Below are 19,929 nucleotides of genomic sequence, written 5' to 3' on the forward strand. Positions count from 1 at the left end.
CCCCAGTTTAAAGCTGAAATCTCTCTCCTCAGATAACGTTCCCCGCCTTTTGCTCTCTACCATTCCACCCCGAATCTTGTGCTGGGGGTGGGGAAAGAGCAAGTTTTTCAGTGCCCCCCTTCCAATTAAAATTAGGACTGCAAGCCTCTTCTCTCAAAAGGCAACAAGGTGTTTTTTGTTTTACAGTTTATTATAAATATACAAAAGCATACAAAACATACAAATCTTACTAAAAATCACAAATACAGAATGAAGTGAATAGACATTTAGAATTAGTTGAGCACTTACAACTATCACTAACCAAACAATACTGCGGATAATAGACATCCTTGCCTTATATCACGATGTAAATTTAAGAATTCTGAATTTTGTCAATTAACAGTTATTTTGGCTCTGGGTTTTGCATAAATTGTTCCTATAACTTTTAGAAAGCTATTACCAAAATTGAATGCTGCTAAAAGTTTGAAATAAAAGCTCCCAATCAACCCTATTAAATATTTTTTCTATGTTCATATATATCAAAGCTTCATTTATTTTATCATTGTGGCATCTATCTATCTGAAAAACAATTTGGATATATTCAGATATAATAACAGAGTTCCCCATCTTCCTCCTGACTAAAACACTTCAAACTTTCTCACCTTAAGAGTCTGACAGGATTTGGGGTCCTGATAGGTGACAGCAGAGTTATCAAAAACAAAAGCTGAACAGGGAGTGACAACCCACCCAATAAAATAAGCTACACATGTCTCCAGTTACTGGGAAAGCAACCCAATCATGTCAAAATCATGCCAGCCAATGGGGGGCATTTTCAATCTCTGTTGTTGCTAGGCTAACTTTAAAATATAGGTCCTTGAAAACTATAATAATTCAAGCTATTCTTGTTCCTCTGACAATATGTAATCACATTCAATTATGGGTGCGATGCTGAAATCTGAGGGTTGGCAAAGATTCCCATTGGGCTGGTGCTATTTTAGCATGAATAGTTTTTCTCTGAGACACTGAAAGCAGCAGAGATCAGTTTAGTACTGTTGTTTTCATGTAGATCGAACTCTTTCTTTCCAACCCCGGGCAGATTTAAAAAGACACTCTGCTGTAACGATGTGGTGAATTAGGACATGATGCTGTACTTGGTCATAATCTGGTACCAGAGAGAGATCACACAGAGACACTTCAATTTTTTTCAACATTTATTTTGAAATTCTTTAAAAGATATGTACATCACTCAAGGGTTTTCATGAACACACCAAAACAAAAAGATTGCAGGATATATTTCTGGTCTTCTTCAGGATTCCTTATTTCAAGGAATCTTTTGAGCCATGAAGACTTGAGAAGCTTGTCTACGAGCCTTATGAGAGAGAAATAGTTAAGAGTTAGAATGCAGCATAACTACTTATGCCATACTAGCCCAATGAAATATTTATTCAGATGAACTCTTTTCTGAAATACTTACAGCTTTTTCCTCCATGGACAGCACACCATCTATGGCCACTATTTGGTACTGTTTATGTTTTAAGCTGCCCACAAATCTTCGAAGCAATCTGAGACTGTTCCCATCAATGCCTCTTAAGAGTTTTTGCATTTCTTGCGAGGGACAGCCTGGATCAAATATTAGTAGACACAAAGTCTTGTTCTTCCTTTCTTCTATTCCAATAATAGTACGACTATGTCCTAATTTTAAACACACACAAAACCAGACAAAAACAAGAAATTATGTTAGAGAATTATGTCTTTTTCTACTGGATGCCTATGAACCACGAACCCCTTAATGAAACCCTATACTGCTGTACAGAATTGCATCTCATTTAAATATCTTGGCCACACTTAATGCTAACATGTAGAATTGGAATACAGTTATAAAAACAAACCACTTGTTCTTTAAAGGCAAATTTATAATAAAATTTCAATACCGCAATTTCCTTTCCAAACAGTGAAGTCCAAAGTGGTTAACAAAAACAGACCAGAAATATTAAATTAAAATACAGTGATATCGCAACACACAGTGACCTGGTTCTCACGATCATGGGTTGTAGGGTTCTGGGTGGCTTGTCACCCACAGCAACAGGCCACCGTGGCCGGGTTCGCACGACACAACAAACTGCGCTGCCAAGGACAATTATGCTAATCCCCCTGGCATGCGTTGGGTGGTTAACAAGCCACCGTGCCTCATTAATTACCCTGTGATTGTGCGAACTGGGCCAAAGTTAAAACAGCATAAAATGAAAACTGAGAGCACCAGAATCAAGAAACACCACACATAACAATTTAACCAGCAGCAAACTCAAAAGCCTGTTGAAAAGGATGTGTCTTCATATGTTAACGGAACATGGAGAAGGAGGTAGGAAGTCTACACTCTTGGGCCAGGAAGTTTCACATATGGGGTGCTGTCACAGAAAGACCCCTCTTGTATGTTGCCCCCAAACATGCTTCAGAAGGCAGTGAGTGGCACATGGAGGAGGCACACATCAATACACCTTAAATGGCAGGCAGATCCACATGGTAAGAGGCGGTCCTTCAAGTAGCCTGATCCCAAGTTGGCAATTTAACAACATTAAGGGTGCAATCCTATACATGTTTAGACAGCATAACTGGCTCGGGAATGTTAGGAGTTGTAGGATCTTTTTTTTTTGTCTAAACATGCATATGATTGAACGCCTAAAGGTAACACAGCAGGGTGGTTGATGGAAACAGATCCCAGCACGCACAAGGACGAACAAGTACTTTTGAAATAAGCTGTGGCTTCATTGAAAAGCAAAACACAGTTTCAGTATGAGAACATCTGGGCAACGAATAGACTGGGATTGGATGTGAAGAAAACTTGCTCAACCTGACTTTTAAGTTATGCTGCTGGGAAAGGTGGCTAACAAGCACTACTAACAAGTAGTGGAACTTCGGTTTACAAATCCTAGGCACTGACTTGTAATACTATTCCAGGATCCATGTTGTCCCTAGAACTTCTTGAGAAGGCTTCTCAAGCAGTCTGGATGTCCCCTGCCTGCTTCCCTCTCTCTGCCAGTTCTCCCCACCTTCTGTAACACAACAGGAGCAAACTGCAAGGCAATTTTGTTTTACTCTCCTCACACCAACTCTCCTGCCCCCCCCCCCAAAGTGGGGGAGCAAAAAACACTTAAAAATACCAGAAGCTTTCAAGAAATTCATCTTGCCTAAAAGTCAGCAAACATTTATTTATCATATTTACATACTGCCCTATAATACGTAGTTCTCAGGGCAGCTCACAATACAAGAATGCATACAGAACACTCTGAAACAACCCAGGGCATGGACATACTGAGGAAAAGCTAACCAAATAGTTGGCTGTTACCTCATAAGCAGATTTCCCTACAAAAAAGGCAGTCATCTCCAACCTCCCCCAGAATGAGCCTATTTGCAGGGGATAGCACGCCAGAATTCCACTGTGCCAACTACCCCCACCCACAACAGCATGGCTTTTGTTCTTACTGGGTTCTGCTCAGGGACAGGCACATTAGGACACATTAGGCTCATTTCAGCAGCACAAAACTCCCAAACTGGCCCACAGGATATGTCTTTTCATGACAGCTCAATGCAGGTGTAAGCCAGCTCCTACTCAAATACAGAAGCTGACATAACTGCTCTTTTGAAAATCACAAGCATCAAAGCACTGAGCTCTACAACCAGAACTGAGTATTACATTCCTCTCTTTCACCAGATGAAGTATGATTCTCGGAACGTAGTGCGGAAGAAAGATAATAAGAACAGTAATGCAGCTTTGTATTTAGAAATGTGGTCCACGGGAGAAGGAAATGGCAACCCACTCCAGTATTTTTGCCAAGAAAACCCCATGGAAGGTATCGCAAGGCTAAAAGATATGACGCCGGAAGATGAGCCCCTCAGGTCGGAAGGTGTCCAATATACTACTGGGGAAGAGCAGAGGGAATTTCCAAGTAGCGCCAGAAAGAGTGAAGCGGCTGGGCCAAAGCCGAAAGGACACTCAGCTGTGGATGTGTCTGGTGGTGAAAAGAAAATCCGATGCTGTAAAGAACAATATTGTTTAGGAACCTGGAATGTAAAATCAATGAATCAAGGTAAGCTGGAGGTGGTCAAACATGAGATGGCAAGATTGAACATCGACATCTTGGGAATCAGCGAACTAAAATGGACAGGCATGGGCAAATTTAATTCAGGTGACCATCATATCTACTACTGTGGGCAAGAATCCCTTAGAAGAAATGGAGTAGCACTCATAGTCAACAAAAGGGTGGGAAAAGCAGTACTGGGGTACAATCTCAAAAACGATAGAATGATCTCAGTATGAATCCAAGGCAAACCATTCAACATTCAACATCACAGTAATTCAAGTCTATGCCCCAACCACTGAGGCCGAAGAAGCTGGGGTTGATCGGTTCTATGAAGACCTACAGCACCTTCTAGAACTAACACCAAAAAAAGATGTCGTCGTCATCATAGGGGATTGGAATGCTAAAGTAGGAAGTCAAGAAATCACCGGGATAACAGGCAAGCATGGCCTTGGTGTACAAAATGAAGCAGGACAAAGGCTAATAAGAGTTTTGCCAAGAGAACACGCTGATCATAGCAAACACTCTTTTCCAACAGCACAAGAGGCGACTCTACACATGGACATCACCAGATGGTCAATATCAAAATCAGATTGATTATGTCCTTTGCAGCCAAAGATGGAGAAGCTCTATACAGTCAGTAAAAACAAGACCTGGAGCTGACTGTGGCTCAGATCGTGAGCTTCTTGTTGCAAAATTTCGGCTTAAATTGAAGAACGTGGGGGAAACCACTAAACCATTCAGGTATGACCTAAATCATATCCCTTATGAATATACAGTGGAGGTGAGGAATAGATTTCAGGGATTAGACCTGATAGACAGAGTGCCTGAGGAACTATGGACAGAGGTACGTAGCATTGTTCAGGAGGCAGCAACGAAATCCATCCCAAAGAAAAAGAAATGCAAGAAAGCAAAGTGGCTGTCTGATGAGGCTTTACAAGTAGCTGAGGAAAGAAGGGAAGCGAAAAGCAAGGGAGAAAGGGGAAGATATATCCAACTGAATGCAGAGTTCCAGAGAAGAGCAAGGAGAGACAAGAAGGCCTTCTTAAATGAACAATGCAAAGAAATGGAGGAAAACAATCAAGGGAACGTTTTGTGCAAAGACGGGCATGATAAAGGACCAAGAAGGCAGGGACCTAACAGAAGCAGATGAGATTAAGAAGAGGTGGAAAGAATACACAGAAGAACTATACAGGAAAGATCTGAATGTCCCTGATAGCCATGATAGTGCGGTCACTGAACTTGAGCCAGACATCCTCGAGAGTGAAGTCAAGTGGGCCTTAAGAAGCATTACTAACAACAAAGCTAGTGGAGATGACAGTATTCCAGCTCAGCTATTTAAAATCCTAAAAGATGATGCTGTTAAAGTGCTGCATTCAATATGCCAACAAATTTGGAACACTCAGCAGTGGCCACAAGACTGGAAAAGGTCAGTTTACATTCCAATTCCAAAGAAGGGCAATGCCAAAGAGTGTTCAAACTACCATACAATTGCGCTCATTTCCCATGCCAGCAAGGTTATGCTCAAAATCCTACAAGCTAGGCTTCAGCAGCATGTGAACCAAGAACTACCAGAAGTACAAGCTGGGTTTCGAAGAGGCAGAGGAACTAGAGATCAAATCGCCAACTTTCGCTGGATCATGGAGAAAGCAAGAGAATTCCAGAAAAACGTCTATTTCTGCTTCATTGACTATGCTAAAGCCTTTGTTTGTGTGGATCACAACAAACTGTGGCAAATTTTTAAAGAGATGGGAGTACCAGACCACCTTACCTGTCTCCTGAGAAACCTGTATGAGGGTCAAGAAGCAACGGTAAGAACCGGACATGGAACAACTGATTGGCTCAAAATTGGGAAAGGAGTAAGACAAGGCTGCATATTGTCGCCCTGCTTGTTTAACTTATATGCAGAGTACATCATGAGAAACACCGGGTTGGATGACTCACAGGTCGGAATTAAGATTGCCAGGAGAATTATCAACAACCTCAGATACGCAGACAATACCACCCTAATGGCAGAAAGTGAAGAGGATCTAAAGAACCTCTTGTTGAGGGTGAAAGAGGAGAGTGCAAAAGCTGGTTTGAAACTCAACATTAAAAAAACAAAGATCATGGCATCTGGCCCCATCACTTCCTGGCATCTAGAAGGGGAAGAAATGGAAGCAGTGACAGATTTTATTTTCTTGGGCTCCAAGATCACCGCAGACGGTGACCGTAGCTATGAAATTAAAAGACGCTTGCTCCTTGGGAGGAAAGCTATGGCAAACCTAGACAGCATAGTAAGAAGCAGAGACATCACCTTGCCGACAAAGGTCCGTCTAATCAAAGCTATGGTTTTCCCAGTAGCAACATATGGCTGTGAGAGCTGGACTATAAGGAAGGCTGAGCGCCGAAGAATTGATGTGTTCGAACTGTGGTGCTGGAGAAGACTCTTACGAGTCCCCTGGACTGCAAGGAGGTCAAATCAGTCCATCCTAAAGGAAATCAACCCTGACTGCTCATTGGAAGGACAGATACTGAAGGTGAAGCTCAAATATTTTGGCCACCTAATGCGAAAAGAAAACTCTCTGGAAAAGACCCTGATGCTAGGAAAGACTGAAGGCAAAAGGAGAAGGGGACGGCAGAGGATGAGATGGCTAGATAGCATCACCAATGCAATGAATATGAACTTGAGCACACTGGGGGAGAGAGCGGAGGACAGGAAGGCCTGGCGTGCTATGGTCCATGGGGTCACGAAGAGTCAGACACGACTTAACGACTGAACAACAAGGAAGTACAAGGCTGTACTAACCTTGGTGCTGAAGGTAGACTGGTGGCTTGGAGGTGCACACAACTTTTCCACTGTTTTCCTTGTCGGAAGAGTAATAGTTCAGTACCCACTCAAACAAACGAGGGTGTGTTCCTGAAGGGCCAGTTGGCTGGTGAAAGTCAATGATTTGACACCTGTAAGATAGTTTAAACTAAGCCTTCATACAACGTTAAACAAAACATGCCATCTGACATTTTTAACTAGCGTATTGGCCACTAAGTTTTCCTATACCACAAATATTTAGTCCCAGTCCATAAGATCAGCTACTCATTTGTTAGTTTGTGCTCACAAAAGGATTCCTCTTATCTCAAGTACTTAGCGGCCCCTAATGCCAGAGAGCTGGAGCAGAAACATCATGAACTGTTTTCTCTTGATGCTGCTTTTATTTAAAAACAAAAAAACCTTTCTGCTATTTTAAACTTGTATGTTGTGTTTATTATTTTGTGATTATTATTGTTACCCACTCTGAGTTGAAATACAGAGCCATGGGATATAAATTTCATAAACATACCAGAGTTTATTTTTCTTGATACTGAATCCAAGCTCTTAAAATGAGCATCTGCATTAGTGAACGAAAATTTCACTACTGTCAAATGGAGCAATTTAAAAAGGAGAGACAACTATAAGGACAGATGTAACGAGGGTGGTTCTAGACAGGTTTTCATTCTGACACAGTTTCATTCGTTACGGGCATAACCCTACTGGGATAGTTGGCTGCCTCTGAACTCAGAGGTGACTGCCTATTCAATGCAGGGTGGTGGGAGTGCAGAGGGGATCTTCGCCTCCGTGCTCTGGCTACCCTGCATTTGCAGCTAGATGGCCAATTTTGGCCATCTAGCCAGGGCACATCGGAAGGGAGGGAGGCCGGATGGCACATAGGAAATGTCGCAATGGCGCTTCCGCCGTCCCCTCCCCACCCTCAAGAATGCCTCCTTTCCCCCCACTCCATGCTGCTCTTATGAGCGTGGAGCCGGGGACGAATCACGCTGCCTACAAGCCAGTGGGGAAGGGGGCGGAGAGGTGGTTTCTGGGAACCAACCTTGGAGTGCTGGCTCCGAGCTTGGTTTCCATAAGACAAAAATCCTATGGCTATCTAGACACTGTCTAGCAGCCATAGGATTGCACCCTAAAAGTATTTCATGGAAATAGTACCAGTCTATATCGTACCAGTCAGGACTCCAATTTCTGTGAAGCACACATAAAATCATCCACAGAATTGGCATCATGGGTTAGCATTAGCTCAGAGCCAAGTTTATTTCCTTTGAGAGGCAATACTTACTTTATCCTGAGAGAAGTTAAGAGTGAATAAATTTCACATGCTCCTATCCATGCCTTAGTCCCCTGTAATCTGCTGTGGAAGTGAGAAGCTCCTTGGGGATCAAAACCTTCTTTCCAGGCATCTTCAATTGATGACTGAATTTTTGGAATACAAGGAACTGATGAATTATCTAAAAATGGCATACAAAAACAAAGGTGGCCGAGTTGGCCATAAGAAGAAAAAAATCCAAAATCCATATAGTATAATACTTTCATTTAAATAGCAGAGGGCAATATTCTAGTTGAAGATTTAAGAATATCTGAACTTACCATAAATGTCTGATCACAGGGATTCCAGATTGGAGCAATCTTTACTTTGGGGAACCATGTCCTTTTGGTTGACAGACAGGGCTTCCAGCAAGAACGACACCAAGGGCTTCTCCCAGCTCCCAGACTGAGCCTGGACAAGACTTAAGGGGGATATTGTCTGGGTAGGGAAATACCTGGCTCCTGCAGGCCAAGGGGTGCCATAAACTCTATAAGAATGTACATGAACACCCTCAGGGCTGAAAAGAGGTAACTGAAAACCTTCATATTGGAAACATTTGTGGAGACTGCTTTGCCACAAAATCTGGATCCTGGCACCACTACTGTCGCTCCAAGATGAAACCTCTACAATCACTAATTCCTCATACAGTGATAAAGCCCGAAGTAGCTCAAAAGGGTTGAATATTACCATTCTTATGGATTCCACTAATTGACCATCGAGTGCCATTGGAACACCTTGCCTTGAATCCAGCAAACTGATCTGCTGCTGTTAGGGACAGAAACGAAATACTTGGAAATGCAACAAAATCGGCTTTAGATAAATTTGGCAACTGCAAGGCATAGCCCTCAGAGGCAGTTTTCCGTACTTACTGATCATATAATACTAGTTGCTGCTGCTGGAAGCAACTTTATGGGGGCTGGAAGTCAGGTGGAGTGCCAGCTGTGATTGAGGAGAGAGATTCTCTCCTTTGCAACACTCAAATTGGCATCTGCTTGTTGTGAGGCACTGCGGAGCATTATAAGTCACGGTTCAGCAACATGCAAGTTTGCTGTGGCAAAGCAGAAGCTTGGCCTCACTCCCAGCCAGGAGGTAACAGAAGTTGTACAGAAGAACAGCGTTCATCAGACTTTTGCTTCAGTACTGGTCATTCTTCATGGATGGGGGAGAAGCCAAGCACACCAGAAAAGGAAGCCTGCCGCACTCGCCAGCGATGCTCTTTTCTTCAGGTTTTCAGGTCAGGGTACAACAAAGCACAGCCCAAGTCCCTGTCTAAAGAGTACTTCTCTCGCACAAAAGGAGTAAGCTGCTGAAGTAAAATGTAAATGGTGTCACAACAGCTTGGACGCAGGCCATGTCAGAAACCTGCTAGCCAGACAGGGCTGGTCTGGGAGCTGAGAGGAAGTCCCCACTTGGGTGTTGTTCTTGTTGGAAGCCCTTTCCATCAACCAAGAGGAGGCACTTCCCCAAACTAAAAAGACTGCCCACCCCAGAACCACTGAATTTAATCCACAGCGCAACCCAGTGCATGCTTACTCAGAAGTAAGTCCAACTATGTTTAATGAGACTTACTCCCAGGTAACATGCTTAGGATTGCAGTTTCAAACAAATGAGAAGCTGTATTAACATTTTTAATTATAAATCAGCAGGATAACCTTGACAGCTGCTAGTGTAGTGTACTGGCGTGAAGTACAAACCAGTAAGTCCCTGGATCAATTCTCGTATCTGCCATGAGCTCACTAGAAAGCCACTATTCCTCCACCCACCCACCTACCCCAGTGCAGCAATAATAATGGCCAGCACTTTTAGATTACTACAACTGGACAGCTGCTGCCAATAAGAATAGACAATACTATACTAGATGGACGATAGGTCTGATTCAGGCCTAGTTCTCACTGAGGCTGTAAACCTACAGGGCCTCACACAACTAAATGCTCCTCCATACAAATACATCTTCTGAACATTGAAAACTAGGTTTCAGGGAAAGTGGGTCTACGACCTACCTTTTTTCCTGACATGCTAGTTTCCTACACACAGACATCTTTTTGTCTGTGTATTTGGGGGCAGGGGAGACGACTCCATCATGAATCTGAAGTGGGATGTCCCAGACACACATTTACCACCTCAGCAGAAGGTAGCATCATTGTGTTCACAATGATTGTGAAGTGAACAGTTGAAGTGATGACGACGACTACAACAAGATATGCAGCTCTGGTATACAAGTCTGCACAATCCAGCCGTTACCTTAAATTTATCAGATTCATGTGAATTTAAATGAATAACGTTGGTCCATTAAGCTCAACATCATTTTCTATCCCATGAAAAAAGTCTCAGACACTTACTTATCTTTATGAATTCTAAACCACATTATGCAGTTGGTTGCAATATAAGTCAACACAGCATTCTCAGCAAGCGTTCAGGCTGGTAAACATGGCGTTGGTAATACAATTCTATGCCAAAATACATACCTTTCAAGCAGTCTTTATAGACACTGTTTCTCAAGAGAGAAGAAAGCAGCATTTGAAAGTTCCTATAACCACAACCCCAGCCTTTGTCTCCTAAAGAACAATGGAAGTGATCTGCTCCCGCAGAAAGCCATACATGTTTTATGTCTTTACATTCATTTTGATAATACTGGCACAGTGCTTCAGTGATTCCTAATTTTAAAAAAAGCGCAGGGTGGGGGTGGGGAGAGGGCAAGAAAGAGATACAAGCCTAGTTACTGATGATACTTCAACAATGGTCATGTAGTTTACGAGATGTAACCAGTAAGAAACAAAGTTCAAAGGATGCCACTGCAGAACTGCAGAAAGCAAGGAGGCAACGTGGTTGAGTCGATTGTAGTTTAACAAATGCATTTGGAAAACATGAACTTTCCATTAGAGTGCTAAATAAATGACACTCAACCACCTTTACTTTAGTTAATTGAATGGGATCTCTAAATTTCAAAACCAAACCAATAGTTAAATTTATTTTAAAGTTTCATTTAAAAATACACAGCAACATGTTTGCATTTTAAATTTTTCCATGGACGCACTAACAAGAGTGGTAAAAGTAGTCACCACAAAGTAGTCACTCCCTGAAGTCAGTAGTAATTTCCATATAACAAGGTAATGTCAATTTTTGAAGGAAGTAGCAAAGTCTGAACAGGTGGCATAACACAGAGCCATTTTCTGTTTCAGAGCCCTCCCACTCCCACCTTTATTCAGCTAGGCAAGCAGCATATTAGCTTTATGAAACAGTCAAATTTTTACAGGAGAGACTTTGTGATACTGTGAACCCAAATAGGAGCAAGGCAGCATCTGGCAGAAATTATTAAGGAACCTGAATAAACATATTAACCCACAAGGCAGACAGTGAGCCTACTATACATGCCAGAGAGCTGTAACATGTCTTCAGTTACAATTCACGGAAACAGAGTATTTGGCAACAGACCGCAAGTACCTCGAAGCCGGCAATTCCCTACTTTGAAAAACAGGTTATAGATCATCTAAATTGTAGATTCGAAATAAATATCAATATACTTGACTTTGGTACAAGTACCCTGAGATACCAAGAAAGTCTGCTATATGTCTAAACTAAACTCTTGCTTGAAGTCAATAATCATGTATACCCAGATCTTGTATTACTAAGTTCAATCTACCTTAGCCCTATTACCCATAACATGGCTTGTAGGAATTATGTCTGGGTCATTTCACAAGACCCATATTCTTATTTATCTGCTGACAAGGAAAAAAACCCTTTGTAATCTGCTACACGCATCTGCATTACTGAACACAGCACTTAAATGATCAATGGCTGGTTAAATAACGATTTTTGGTCACCTCAGTTGGGCCTGTCAGGAAGCTCACATTTTCTTCATTACTGACCTGAAGTCTTTGTCTTGCCATCATCAATGCCAAAAGCCAGAGATTCCATCATATCAGCTTTTCTCTTGTGATATTCAGATGGTTGCATTTTTCCAAAAGCCACTTCCTTTTCCATGTTTTTCAGGGACTGCTGCTTATATCCTCCAGAGCCATCCAAGCCATATTGTCTCTGTTAAGGATAAATTATACTTTTAAGAGGGAAGAAGAAGTATAAGTAGTAACCTGTAGAAGCAGCAGCACTGTTACTGCATGCAGACCAGCCTCAGGAAGGGTCTATCTGCATACTGGGAGGTAACAAAAGAACCATGGGAGTTGGGTGAGGGAATACTAATCTGCCTGTGGAAGAGGTAAGTGTGATCTTTGTTGCAGAAAACTCTATCTGGGAAGTTTGGAACGTGGATCAGCTTTCTAGAGGGTGATGTGCCTCAGGAAAGCCTACCCTATCTCCTCATTGCTAAAACAAGCATAGGGAGCAAAGGGGAGTGATTGTTAGAAGATGAAGAGGCAGCCAAGGACTTTGGTCAAGAACAAACCAATCAAACCCCAAGAAACTTAATGGAACAACTGTTTCCTGGCAAGTTTGTACAATGGCTGGGGCATGCTGGGAGTTGCAGGCCTTTATTCTGTCTAAACATGCATAGGATTGTGCCCTAAGCCAATCCAAATAAAGTTTAATATATTGTGATAAATATATTGGGTTGTGTCCAATGGTTGTATGAGTGAAAGATAGCTCACACATACAATCTTTCTCATAGGAAACTATGTCAGTGTCATTATAATACAGTGTTTTATAAAGGAAACCTTGACTCTCTGCTCAATCAATTGCTGCCAGGAGTCAATCTATCAAAATTACTTCTGTGCGCACACAATAAATTCACAAACATACTGCACATTTACAAAATATTCTCTGTATTTGCCTAAAGTAGGCAGAGATGTCTATCACACATTGCAATTAGACCATTAATACCATACCTGTAGCTTTTGGAAATCTTCTCTTTCTTGTCTTACTGCTTCTTCTCTTCTTTGTCTGTCTTCCGCATTCTGCAGATGCTGTGCCAATTCTAGATCACTCAAGTTTCTTCCTACTGTTATGACACATTATAAAAATTACAGCAGATCCTCCATATTTGAGAATATTGAACGTTTATTGAGAATATTGAGAATATTGAATGTCCCAACAGATTCAACATTTTTCAGCAAAGCGTATGGTTTTTAACTTGCAGCAATATCCTATGCATGTGTACTCAGAAGCAAACTGTGCTCAATGGGACTTACTCCCAGGGAAGTGTGCACAGGATTACAGCCTTCACCATGTACATTACTTTCATATAAGCAGGTTAGATTTAATTCAATTTTAAATCAGTTATTTAAAATCACCCAAATGACAGATTTAAACCATTTGTACTTCATATAAAATAATGATGCACACTAATTGGTTAATCTGACCAAATGAACATGTTACTTTACAGTTAGAACATTTTTATTACCTAGCAGAGTGTATTTCTTTGCAGCATTGCTGCTTGCTGTCTTACTCCTTCTATATTGCATAACTCTCATGCTATGCCCTAGCCCAGAAAAACATAGGCTTGGATCCGATCGCTGGGAGTGTCCCCTCAGCAGCATTCCACCCACAGGATGCTCCTACCAGTGGAAGGGAGAGAGGCAATTTCCATCAATTCCCCCACCCTCCTGCAGCCCTTACACTGCAAAAATCTGCTCTAGAGATTTGGGGGACTTCAGTGTGGAGGGTAGCATAGGAGACAGCCCAGGGGGCTGTAGAGCAGAGAGAAACTTTGGTGAAAGTCGCCTCCCCCATCCTTTTTATCCAATGGAAACCTCTGCTGGATTGGTCCCTTCTGTTGGCACATCTTCCACTTACAGAACAGAATTCAGGATCCAATCCATAGTAACTAACACAGAACTTTTGCTCACTGTAGTCTGTGTATCTTTTACATGTGTGTCTTTATGAAGATAAGGGCCTAGAATTTTTCAGAAGCAAGGGCTAGTAAGTTAGTAGCTTCCTGAGCAAAACAGTTTATTTTTATAAGATGAACCATAAATGTCTGTTTAAGGAGAAGAAATATTCATAATTGAACTGAGCAAGTTAAGAATTCACACAGCTAAAGAGCATAATAGTATATAAGTGGATGTGGAACTCTTTGGAAACAGATGGATTAATATACAATAGCTACTTCTCTAAAAGAAAAAGGTGTAAAAATGTGGGTATAGTAGTACATAACTCCAGTGAGGATTGCAAAGATTTATCAGGAATATTCTCAGATGTGCTGGAAATGTAACGGGGGCAGGGGGGATGATGTTTACAATTGTTGGTGGCAATGTAGGCAAGCTAAGAGATATTGGCAAAAAACATTAGTATCAGTTAACAAGATCCTGGGGGGAAGTTACCTCTTGACCCGAAGATTTTTTTTAAACAAAAACTTTAAAGGGCTGATAAAAAAAGATAAAGAAGCACTCCTTTATCATGATTGTTGCCACTAGAATGTGCAAAATAGAAATCTAATCAAATTCTAATAAGAGGGTGGCACATTAAACTATAGGATTTTGAAGTACTAAATAAATTCCAAGATTCCTATGCCCTGTCAGGCTGAAGCTGACGGGGCGGGAGGAGCAGCAGAGCCAATCTTTGCTTCCCCATCTTCAGAACTCCACTTTTTTCAGCCTGTCTAGAGAGGGTGCTTTGAAGGAGGAGGGATGAGGCTGGAGGAGACTCAGGATAAATCATATCCTGGCCTCTCCAGTCTCTTCTCCCCTCCCCCTGGAATGCCCCCTTTCCCACTCTCAGAGGTTGATTTTCCAACCTTGGAGAGCCAGCTGGCGCAGTGGGGTGGACCCCTGACACCTCCTTCCAAGGTTGGAGCACTGCCACTGACCTGGGGGGGGGGAGGGAGATCCGAGCCATTCTACAGTCCCTGGGATGCTCACCTAGAGACCATAGGGCTTCTCTTTAACTCAGATTATTAGAGCTAGTCAGGGAAGGAGGTTTGGTGTTAAGTTTGAGCAACAGTGGAAGTAGTTTAAACAATTTTGGAGTAGTCAGCACATTAGAATGATTAACAGCCCGTTTTTGTTGATCTAAAGAAGAGGATATGTTGGCATACTCTAGCTGTTTAGTATGCTGATGATTATTTTTTCCCCTTTGGTAAAATTAATTTTCAAAATTAAAGAAAATGTGAATAAAAGCAGTATTTAAGACCACCCAGCTGTGCATAGTGGACAATCCACTAATGATGTACAAGATGGCACCTGGGAGAACGAAAGACTGGATCTCGGTGCCTGTGATGACTTTCCAATTCTTGGTTTCCTGCATCAAAACCATAGTAATATAGTACATATTTAAAATACTCGGCCTGAAAAATATATTACCATTTTTCAAAATGTATACAGAAAAACAGCCTTAATTCAGCATGCTTGATAGAAGCCCAATGATTCAACTTTAAGGTATTATATAGGGGCAGGCTTATACTTGTACTCAGATTTAACCACACTTTGCTTAAAGAGAAACTTCTATTACATTTTTAATGTACTTTTAAAAAAGTCTGATTACTTATCCAGCCTGGATACAGGTGTTTCAATGGTATTTCAATGTTTATAATGCTATAGTCTCCAGCACCAGAGGAAACAAATATGAGACAAAGTTAGTGCCTGTTCTGTAGCATTTCTTTCCAGTTACAGTGCATCATTTTCCATTTCTTATGACATGCTAATATGACATATGAAATTCTAGTTGGGGCATTTCATTTTGCATGGCATTACTTCAATAAAAGCATACATTTGTGAGGAACCAGCATCTCTTAAATCCTACCTAACATTTTTAATCAACAGAGAAAATGTACATCCCTTATTTTGGAGTCTTCCACCTTACCTTCTAAAAAGCTGCATTCCTCCAAGTGCAATTCAACATGTTCCTGCAGAACTGGGTAATCAGTACAAACAAGGTGACACATTGGGCATTCATACAGCTCCTGACCATTCTCTACATTAAAAAAAAGAAGTATTCAAGGTACATTTTGAGATTGTTGGCATCACTTCTGTAAAAAAAAAATACTCTGATTCTTAAAATCACATCCACGTTTGAGCGAGCCCTTGGGCCTCCCATGAAGCCTGGAACGCTTACTTTGTGGAGAGCAGCAGGAACAGCAGCACTCCTAGGCATGGCAGGTGGCTTGGAACCACCACTTAAAATGTCCTACAGCAAGCTGGAGCATCCTTGATGTAGCATTGCCCAGGGGTACTGTTGGAATTCAAATCATGGCTCTAAGCCACTTGGTAGTCCTTAATGCCCCAGAAAAGGGATTCAGGGCACATGTCAGAGGTGGGCCTTCTATGACAGCAGGTGCTGATGCCAGCCTTGCTCAGTCCAGATAAGGATAAAAGAGTCATTGCTATCATAAGTTCACCTGTTCAGAGGTAAGATAGGATCGCCTTCTCCCATATGTACCTGCCAGGACCCTAAGATCATCTTCAGGGAGTCTTTCTCTGGAAGCTCCTGCCAAAGGAAGTGAGGTGGGTGGCTACTAGGAAGAGGGCCTTTTCTGCTGCAGCACCCCAGCTGTGGAATGAGCTCCCTAGACAGGTTCACCTGGTACCTACGTTGTACTCCTTTTGGCCCCAGGTGAAGATTTTTATTTTCCCAGCATTTTAGCATTCCAGTCATTTCATTCTGCTGTTTTAAATCTGTATTTTAAATCTCTGCATTACGGCTAAGTTTTATTCTGGTTGTACCTTTATATTGTAGTTTGAAGGTTTCATATTTTATATTGTTTTATGTAGTATACCGCTATTGAGCAGTATAGAAATAAATAAATAAATAAATATGATTCCAGCCTTCAACCACACATTCACACATCTGTACCATATTAGGTAGGGTTCTCTGAATAACTAGCTCAATCGCCCTCAAGAAATATCTGATCCTCCTTCCCAATTAATTTTCTCTCATATGTGAGTTGCGTAACTTTAGATTATAAACCTGTAGGCAGGGCGGGTGGGGGGTAGGGTTTTTTTTTTTTTTAGCACCTTGTGTTTTTAAGAATAATCATACAAAAAGGAAGAAGAGTTCACTCCTTCGCTTTCAGCCAGTAACCCAATAAAGAGCATATGTGGTGAATCTGGGTGGGTGCCTTTAGATCCAGTCTGCAACCCCCTTCATCAGTCCTGTCCTGTAGTGCAGCAGTCAGGCTTAAGAAAAAAAGGTCCTAATCTCACAAATGGGACTTTCCCCCCTAAGCTTACTTGCCACAACAGAAAGGCAATTACTTGCCACAAAAGAAAGACCCCTTCCCCCCTCCCTTTTTCATATGGCAATTAGACATAGGAAGAAACTATGGTGCCAACGGGAGGGGTTTTTTTCCAAAGCTTAATTGCTACATGCAGGCAAGGGGGTGCTGGCAGCTAGAAAGGGGGGGGGAGAGAAGGGGGGGGGAGAAAGAATGGAAGGATGCATGTGTGCGCATACCTTTGTGAGAATGAATAGATGGGGGGTGAATGGATGGGGGGTGAGAATAAAAGAGAAAGTGTGGGGTGAATGGATGACTGATGAATGGGAGATGTATTTGTGTGTGAATGAAGGGATGCAGGTGTCAGGTATATGACAACGAGAGAATGGATACGGGATGAATGTGATGCATGCCTGTGTGCGTGTGCATGCACGCACACGTTTGTAAGAGTGTGGGGTGGTTACTCTGATCTCACCCATTGCTGGCATGCAGCCCTCCCCAGGTTACCCCCAAGTGCCTGTAGATGAGGTGGAGGGGAGAACGGAAGGCTCCCCACCCCTCACCCAAAGTCTCATTTTTACACATTTTCTTCTTCCTTCACTCCATCGCCCATTTGTCAGGGTCGGGCTGCACCTAACTCAGGAGGAGACGATGGAGTTGCTGCCCGATAAACTAGATGCAGGTGTTCGGTAAGGAAATTGATTTTCCTACCAAGGACAGTTCACACGTGCATATTAATCGCTGCAGCATCCAGGTGACGTACAGATGTGAAAGGGCGGCCGCGAGCAGACACCGCAGGCAGCACTTCCATTGCGCCTCAAAGACATAATGCCTTTCCCGATGGAGTCATTCTTGGGTCGGGCAGCGCTGGAAAAGGAAGCGAGGCTGATGCCCCAGAAACACGCCAACATTCCCCAACCCGGCGCATTCCAGATGCGTGGGGCTGCAACTCCGCTGCGAATGAGGGCAGTTGCAGGCAGCCCAGCACACCCGGAGGGCCCCTGGCTGGGGAAGACGGCGGTAGTGCCCGAAGGAGCGCTCGGCGTCTCACTCACCGGTAGCAGGAGGAGGAGGGCCCCGGGCCCCAGCGGGAGGGCCCCCCTGGAGACGCCGCGGCCCCTGCCGGGCTCTCGCCGACAATTCCATCGCCCCGCGCTGCCAGCCGGCGACGCCCCTCCTGGGCCCTACGATCAAAATGTGAAAGCGCCGCTCACGAGACTCAAACACCGGCGGGGAGGAAACGAAGCCACGTGGGCGGCAGACAGCGCCTGCGCTCGCCCTCGTTTGTTTCCTGCGCCTCATAGACTTACTAAATATACCCGTATGTAAATCCCGATACTACTCTAAACAGCCGCTCTGAACGTGGCCTATGGCTCCCTCCCCCCTTCAGAGCAGGAACAGCCGAACAAGGCTTCCCTTGGCTCTGTGCAAGAGTCGCTTGCTTGCTGACGTTCAGTTTCCTCTGCATGGCCCTCAGAAACACCATTATGTCTCACTTTGCAGGGCTCATTTTGTACCAGTACTGACAATACGGTCTTTCTTCGCACAGCCGATAGTTAAAACTGTGGAATTGGCTACCACAAGCGGTGGCGATGGCCAGCGATTCAGGAAGCGATCCTACACATGTTTAGGCAGAAAAACAGCCACGCTGGCAGCTGGACTTTTTTCCTGTCTCAACATGAATAAGACTGAGTTCTTAGATGGCTTTAAACGGGGATTCGATCGACTCATGGAGGATAAGGTTGTCAACGGCTGTGTAGGCTAGTCAGGATGGCTAGATGCCCGCCTCCCAAAATCAGAGGCGGTCTGCGGTTGCTTCCAGACCGAGAGCTCCTAATGCAGCCTTCCCCAACCTGATGCCCTCCAGAAAGGTTGGACTACAACTCCCATAACCCGGCTACGGGATCATGGAAGTTATAGTCAAACACATCTGGAGGAGGGCACCAGGTTGGGAAAAACTGCACTAACAGTCAAATTCCACCTTTTCCTCGTTGTTTGTGGAAAGAAACCCCACGGAAGAAGCCGTGGGAAGACACGGGAGGGTTGCAGGAAGCTATCTGAGGGCGCTTCCAGACGGAGGGCTCCGAGCGCTTTTCTTTCCTTTTCAAGGAAATATATTGTGCGGTAAAGAGCCAGCGACTGATCGAAGCAACAGCGCTTGGGGAAACGGCTGATTAGCCTTTTCCCTACGGACGTTTCCTGTGACCCCAATGGTTCCCTCCCAGCCCTCCATGCACTCATGAGAGTCCCCCAATTTTTCCTACCATGGATAAGATAGCAACTTGGGGTAGGGGGCTGTTGGCCCCCAAGCGGCCGAATCCTGAGCTCAACCGCACGCAATGTGCTGCTTCATTGAGTTTTCGGGGGTGAAGCGAAGCGTCACCTGAGCGCTCCGAGTTAACCTAGCCGTTCATTACTGCGCGTCATTCTACTTTTCGTCTATCTCTATGGGGGCGACATGGGTGGACCTCCGGGGAGCCTGACTCCATTCTGACGATGCTCGGCTCCGTCTTCGCCGCGCGCGCGGGCGGTGCTGGGAAGCGAGGACGGGCCCGGCTGAGTTTTCGGTGGGCTTGCAGCCGCCATCTTGAATTGCGAACCTGACTACTCCGAGGGGGAAGGCGGCGGCGGCGGCGGCCTAGGTCGCCTCCAATGGGTGCGT

General features: G+C 43.6%; 2 protein-coding genes across 10 annotated transcripts in view; one reads left to right on the forward strand and one right to left on the reverse strand.

The window, feature by feature from the left end:
* Positions 1-182: 182 nt before the first annotated feature.
* On the reverse strand, positions 183-19,838 carry ZUP1 (zinc finger containing ubiquitin peptidase 1). 8 transcript variants are annotated; one of them, XM_084827369.1, is made up of 10 exons: positions 19,532-19,837; positions 18,323-18,451; positions 15,917-16,027; positions 13,006-13,118; positions 12,034-12,202; positions 10,633-10,821; positions 8,141-8,309; positions 6,844-6,995; positions 1,454-1,671; positions 183-1,348 (listed from the first exon to the last, which is right to left on the reverse strand). In XM_084827369.1, exons 2-10 carry the CDS (start codon positions 18,411-18,413, stop codon positions 1,301-1,303), a joined length of 1,260 nt encoding a protein of 419 aa, XP_084683495.1. In that variant the 5' UTR covers positions 18,414-18,451; positions 19,532-19,837; the 3' UTR covers positions 183-1,300. The 8 variants fall into 8 exon arrangements, 7 of the variants coding, with proteins under 7 accessions (XP_084683495.1, XP_084683499.1, XP_084683498.1 ...); XM_084827373.1 differs by lacking the exon at positions 19,532-19,837 and adding an exon at positions 16,452-16,540 and having other exon boundaries at positions 18,323-18,411; XM_084827372.1 differs by lacking the exon at positions 19,532-19,837 and adding an exon at positions 16,169-16,540 and having other exon boundaries at positions 18,323-18,411.
* KPNA5 (karyopherin subunit alpha 5) overlaps positions 19,810-19,929 on the forward strand; it is a 55,369-nt gene continuing 55,249 nt past the window's right edge. For both annotated transcript variants that reach the window (XM_084827365.1, XM_084827367.1), the window contains exon 1: positions 19,810-19,923. Coding sequence is in view for 1 of the 2 variants with exons in the window: in XM_084827367.1 (XP_084683493.1) it covers positions 19,920-19,923 (4 nt within the window). In the remaining variant the exon portion in view is untranslated. The remainder of the gene's footprint in view (positions 19,924-19,929) is intronic.

The sequence above is a fragment of the Heloderma suspectum genome, chromosome 1 (genome assembly GCF_057233095.1).
Source record: "Heloderma suspectum isolate Gila_16-S chromosome 1, 16-S_ref, whole genome shotgun sequence".
Taxonomy (NCBI): Eukaryota; Metazoa; Chordata; class Lepidosauria; order Squamata; family Helodermatidae; genus Heloderma; species Heloderma suspectum.